The sequence below is a fragment of the Chrysochloris asiatica genome, unplaced genomic scaffold, assembly GCF_000296735.1.
Source record: "Chrysochloris asiatica unplaced genomic scaffold, ChrAsi1.0 scaffold00011, whole genome shotgun sequence".
Taxonomy (NCBI): domain Eukaryota; kingdom Metazoa; phylum Chordata; class Mammalia; order Afrosoricida; family Chrysochloridae; genus Chrysochloris; species Chrysochloris asiatica.
The window spans coordinates 20,960,945-20,967,392 of NW_006408529.1; the positions used below are offsets into that span (position 1 = coordinate 20,960,945).

The 6,448-nt window shown below is 38.1% G+C and overlaps 1 protein-coding gene across 1 annotated transcript in view; it reads right to left on the reverse strand.

Moving 5' to 3' along the window:
* The window catches only part of LOC102814361 (tripartite motif-containing protein LOC642612-like), an 18,189-nt gene extending 11,980 nt beyond the window's left edge, over positions 1–6,209 (reverse strand). Inside the window, exons 1-2 of the mRNA XM_006834514.1 lie at positions 5,802–6,209; positions 5,445–5,534 (exon numbers count right to left, since the gene is read on the reverse strand). Coding sequence (XP_006834577.1) covers positions 5,445–5,534; positions 5,802–6,209 — 498 coding nt within the window. The remainder of the gene's footprint in view (positions 1–5,444; positions 5,535–5,801) is intronic.
* Between the last annotated feature and the right edge of the window lie 239 nt (positions 6,210–6,448).

The window sequence follows — 6,448 nt, forward strand, 5'->3', positions numbered from 1 at the left end:
GGTAGTTTCAAACTGCTGACCTTGAGGTTACCAGCCTGATTCGTAACCAGTTCGCTACCAGAGATCCGTATGCACAGGTTACTCATGTACAAAATTAAGCTTTCTCGAATACCCAGTCTTGCCCACATTATCCATAGCTTGTCATACAAATCTATACTCTTCCACATCCACCTCCATCTACCCATCCATCTCACTCACTTATTCTTCAGACTTATTTTAAAAAAATGAATGTTACTTTATGGAAGTAGGTTTTAAAAAAGGTTGAGGCTGCTCAACAGCACTTAACAACAACAACAAGGTAGAGTCCTGATGTGGTGCTGTTGCATAATTACTGAACTGCTAACTCCAATGTCAGGAGTGCAAATCCGCCATTTCCTCCTTGGAAACCCTATACAGGGTCACTATGAGTTGGAACCAACTCCACGGCACTTAACAACAACAACAAAGACAAAGAATGTGGTCAAACGGAACCAAAAATATTCTGTGAATGCTCATCATGTTACTGGAGAGATAATGTTGTGAATTGCTTGCTGCATTTGGCTGTGTTACTAACTTTGTCTTAAATAGCAAGACTGGGAAAAAGTCATGTTTGAACAATCTGATTTTCTGCTCTTATTAAAACAGCTCCCTAATTTATTGTAAATTTTTCTTATAGAAACATGCTATTTCTAGTTCTGCAATGGTTTTTTAGTTTTAATATGAGTATGACAATTCTTACAGATATTTGCTATCTAAAGCTTTAACTACTATCCACTGTCTATAGTTATCCTGGTGTTCTGGTTTGGCACTATAAGACATGCACTACACTGCTAACCACAAAATTGGCAGTACAAACTCACCAGTTGCTTCTCAAAAACCCTTTAGAAGGTCTCTATGAGTCAGAATTGACACAATATCACTTAACAATGACAACATGGTCACTCCAAATGAAACTTCTCATTCTACATATTCTTCCTGGGTACTTATCTGTTCTCCAGTCTTCAGTTACTTTGTATATGCCAACTTTGTTTATCTCAAGGTTAGATCTTAATGCTGATCTTTGTACTCTCCTATGTAGGTATGAACATCTCTATTCAGATAACTCTCAGGTACTACAAAGTCAACCTGTCCAAAGTGAGATTCATTTAAAGTTTTATATATATATATATGTTAAGTATATGGAGTCCTAGTATGGCACTGTGGGTTAATGCACTAGACTGCAAGATCTCTTTGAATCACAATGTCAGTGGTTCAAGCTCATCAACTGCTCCTCAGAAACCATATACAAGGCCGCTATGGGTTGGAACTGACTTGAAGACACCTAACAACAATAACATACACAAACACACACACACATATATATATATACATTAAAGGAAGCAACCAAATCCACTCAGCTGCTCAAGAATATTGATTATTGTTATCCATGAATACATCTTCTCTCATACTTATGTAGTTAATCATTAGGATGAGTAATCTAATCTCTTGTATGCATTGTAAGTCTATTTCTTTCATTCTCACTTCCATTATATTAGTTTAGCTTTTAGTTGATACTTGAACATATGAACATATCTGTGACAGTTTTATCTATTTTGAATCCAACCTACAGCTAATCATCAGGGAAAATATGATGTGATCAAGCCAGTCTCTTAACACTTTCGTGGATATGAATTTACTCTGGATCATGTAAAATTCTTTTAGATTTACAAAACCCCATCTCTTTTCTCTTAAGCAAATTAGTTTACTGATGAGGAGTTTTTCTTACTTCTATTTCCAAGCCTTTGTACATAATGATTGTAATATAAGGACCTCTGTATTCTCCAAGAATCCACACTGGAGTGGAAGAAGTGATGCTTGGGTAGAGTTCTTAAAGATATTTTTGTTTTTTTCTCAAAATTTCCATTGTGAATTGAATGAAGGTTCATAGAGCAGATCATTAGTTCCACACTCAATAAATCACAGTGTGTCTCACATGGCCACAACAGCATCCACCTCCGTTCACCCTAACCATTGCACTCCTCCCCATGTGTTCTACCACCCTCAACCACCCCATCCCTGCTAACCTACCTCTCACTACACACCATCTTCCCTATCACCTATGTCAACACACATCCACCCTTTAGTCCCATGAACAATACCTCTTAGTCCCACCCTGCAACCATCACAGACTGTTTCCTCCATCAAGAACTGCCCTACTTCAACCCTCCACAACATTGGTCCCAAACAATGCCCACTCTTTTGTGACTGACTATTCCATTTTGTGTGTGTACCAAAGTTTAACCATTCTTCTGTTGATGGGCATTTAAGGCTGTCTTCATCTTTTTAATATGTCTTATATACAGTATATTGAAATATCCTGTTTTCTTACCCATTCTGCTCTTTATGACTCTTGACTTACACATTTAATTCATTAACATTCAGTGTAATTATCAGGAGGTATGAAATTGATTATTGTTATTTTTCAATATTTTTGTAGTGTTTCTGGATTCTTTGTTTCATTTTCTATGCTGAGTTCATTTTGTTTGTGGGTTTCCTTGTCATTTTCATTTCTGTTGTGTTAATGTTTACTAAATCTTTCTGAATTTCCTTTTTTATTTTGATGTGCAGGTGTATTATTTTTTGTGTTGGGGTTACACTGTAATTTCTGTAAAGGTTTTTATTATTTGGGTGGGTGGGGATACAGTGGACAGGGACCTACTCAGTCCTTTTTGGCAGCTGCCTTCCTAATGGCAGCCAGGACATCGTTTAGCTCCTCTTGCTTCATCTTGGCATGGATGTGTGTCCCTACCCTTTTCTTGATGGACTTGAGTGTCTGCTTTTCCTTGGAGACCTTGAGCAGTTCCATGGCCTGGTGCTCATAAGGTGCAAAGCCGTACATCTCCCAGATCATGTCCTACACTACTTGGTGTGCTTGGTAAGGCACCCATGGTGGTGGCTGGCCTCAGCTTGCTCATGTTCTTGATTACTTTGTGGCCTTTGTCCAATGGTCATAGGATAGTGCATAGCCATGGCTGCTATTCTTCTATGCCTGCTGCAGCAGAAGCTACATGGTAATTTATTACTTTTTCTGTTTAAAACAGTTTTATCTTGAAATCTACCTGACTTCCTTGTCATTTAGAAGTTCTGTATCTGCACTATTACATCTTTTGGCTTTGTAGTTGACTTCATTATACACTGATACCTCTGGTTCCTTATTTTCAGTCTTGTAGATTTATTTTACTTTAAGTACTTTTATATATCTGGATTGAGTGGTATTATCATATCTGGTAATCTCAAATTGTCTGCTGTTGATTTTCAGTCCAAAGTATACCCTTCAGCAGTTTTTGTAAAGTTGTCTGGTCGTTACAAATTTCTTTAATTTCTGTTTATCAGGAAATGTCCTAATTTCATCATCATTTTTGAGGGACAGCTTTGCTTGTTTGGTAATCTTTTTCTTTTAGAGTTTTGTATATGTCATTCTATTGCTCTCTTGCCTGCCTGGTTTCTGCTAAGAACTCTGAGCTTAGTTATATCATCTCTCCTTTGTAGGTAACTTTTAATTTTACCTGAATTACTGTCAGGATTGTTTCCTCTTTTGGGGGAAAGTTTGATTATGATATGTCTTGGTGATTTTCTTTGGGGGTCTATTCTGTTTGGGGTTCGTTCAACTTCTTTATGCTTATTTTCTCTTCTTTTATGATGTTAGGGAATATTTCTGCCAATATCTCTTCGACAATTTTCTCTGTGCTTGTCTCTTCATGTCCTGGAATTTCAGTCACCCATAAGTTGTAATTCTTTATTTGTTATTGTTGTTGTTATGTGCTGTGGAGTCAGTTCTGACTCATAGTGACCATGTACAGGGTTTCCAAGGCTGTAAATCTTTAAGGGAGCAGAAAGCCTCATCTTTTTCCCATGGAACAGGTGGTAGTTTCAAACTGCTGACCTTGCGCGGTTTGCAGCCCGATTCGTAACCACTACACTACCAGAGAACTCAGACTTCCTTGGATATTTTCTTTTTTTTCTTCTGATTGTTCTTCTGGCATACTAGTATTGAGAGATTTATCTTCAAGCTCACTAATTCTAACTTACATTGCTTCCAATCTACTCCATTGCCCTTTCAGTATATTAATTTCTGAGATCTTAGCATTAATCTTCTGGATTTCTAATTTCAGATTTTGTATTGTTTAAAAATTTGCATTTATTTTATTTGTTCTTGTAGTGATTTCCTAAATTCTTCTAATGTTCTAAATTTGTTTGCATTGCTTATCTCAATCTTTGTATTGATCTTTTGAAGGTATCTACTTAGCATTGTTTTGGATTTCAGTTACTTCCATTACCTTTTCTTCCTCAGAAGCATTTTCTGTCTCTGCATCTTGGTCATTTCTTTGAGATGTTCTCTCCTGTTTCTTTGTGTGAGCCTGTACTGTCTGCTGTCTCCAGGGCATCGTGGGGTTGTCATATTTGTAAAACAAACAGTGCAGTTGTTGGACCTGGAAGTGAGGAATCTCTGTAGGGCTTCTGCAATTCAAGGAGCTCATGAAGTAGTTGTGAAGAGATGTGACAGCAGTTTCTGGCCCTAGATAGAGTGTTTAAAAGGCCTTGGTGTTTAAGGCTTTCAATTCTGAAGTAATTTGTGGAGGCCCTTTATGGAACTGATTTCAGTGTCTATTAGGACCACAGGAAACCTGTCGTCAGGGTGGCTGGTTAAATGCTGGTGTGGTGACTCTGTGGATTTTACAGTCTGGAGCCAAGTCCATCTGAATTCAGGCACTAAAGTGACATATCAAAATGGAATAGCCAGCCTCTACCCCATGCTGGCGTGGCTCTCAACTAAGTGGCTCTGACCTCCCAGAGAGCAGGGTCTGTGATGGGGATGGATGAGGGGAGGAGCTGGCCACATGTGGAAAAAGAAGAAACACACCTTTTCTGTTTCCCTTATAAATCTGCTCTTCCAGGCCTTCCTCCACTGCCAAAGCTGATCACAGGATAGTAGAAACATGTCTGGCCAGCCATTCACCAGTCAGCCTCCCTTTATCACTATGTCTGCTTAGCCTCTCCTTCCAGCAAGCACTCCATCCACCTCTCTATCCTTTCTTCTAAAGTTCAGGGTGCTAGAATTTTCACAAGCTTATTTTATTTTGTCTTTCCTATGTTTGTTGTAGAAGGTCTGTGTAGTGCATTTGCCTAGTCTGCCATCTTGCCAGAAGGCCTTCTTAAATATTAAAAACTGTCTTGGTTTGGTTTTCTTGTATATCTACTAATGCTTTTGCACATAGGTTTTAGATCATGGGCTACTATGATCTAAAAGCTACTGCATGAGACTAGCTTCTTTGAGATAGGAACTTTCCAGCTCAGATTCTCACAATTGAATAAATTGGTATTTATTCTGTGAAAAGTAGAGCTATAATTTATGAATTTAGATTTAAAGAAGACTCATCCTTGATCATATGACCACTTTTATTCAGAAGAACCCCCAGCATACTAACCTGTTCATTTTTCTCTTCTGAGGAAAGAAGTTCTCTCTTGTGAAACTCTAATGCCTTGTGTAGAAAATTCAGAATTTCCTGGACTTCATTCTGAAGAAGAAAGTTCACTATTAGCCTTTCTTAGAAGTTACTATGCTCTTCTATAAAATAAAACTTACAGCATGGATTTACACACAAACTAGATTGTGAAAATTAGCAGTTTCTCAGTCACCATAGGCCCTGTGAAGCTCTCAAGTTTCCATTGCTGATATATTGGGGATAGAAAAATGATCCAGATGATCATTTTGAAGACCCAAGGTATTAAAGGAAGGTAAGAATCAATGGTTTTAAAATTTTTCAAAAAGAAGACAGTCTTACCTTGAATGTTTTGTTAGTCTCTTCAATGGTAAATTCTACATGAAACTGATGTTCCGGAGACTGGAAACAGATGTCACAAAGGGGAACCTGGTCTACTACACAGAAGTGCTCTGCTTTATTTTCATGTATCTTACATAGACTATTCTTCAGATCCATTAAGTGAGGAATCAGTGGCTTTACTAGTTCAGCCATCATTCCCAGCTGCAGGCTATACCTTGGATCTCTTAACTTGTAAACATCCTTGCACTGATGGCAGGTGCCCTGGCCAGAGGCTTCCTTCCAATTTTTTAAGAGGCACTCAAAGCAAAACTTGTGTCCACATTCAATTGCAACTGGTTTTGTCAAATAGCGTAAACAGGTAGAACACATCAACTCTTCCTTGAAATCTATCAGACCCAAAGCAGCCATCATCCTTTACAATGAGACAAAGAAGGCTTAAAAAAAGAAGACAAGAAATTATTCATATCAACCTGTTCTTTTGCAATGTCAGAAATTTGTCTTTGGTGTCAGCTCAGGACTATAGTTCTTCAACTGCTCATTTACTCAGTTCCTTCTTTTAATTGTCATTCCTACCTATCATAAGGAGCCCTGGTGGCACTTGGTTATTAACAAAAAGCTTGGAGGTTTGAACCTGCCAGTCCTTCTGT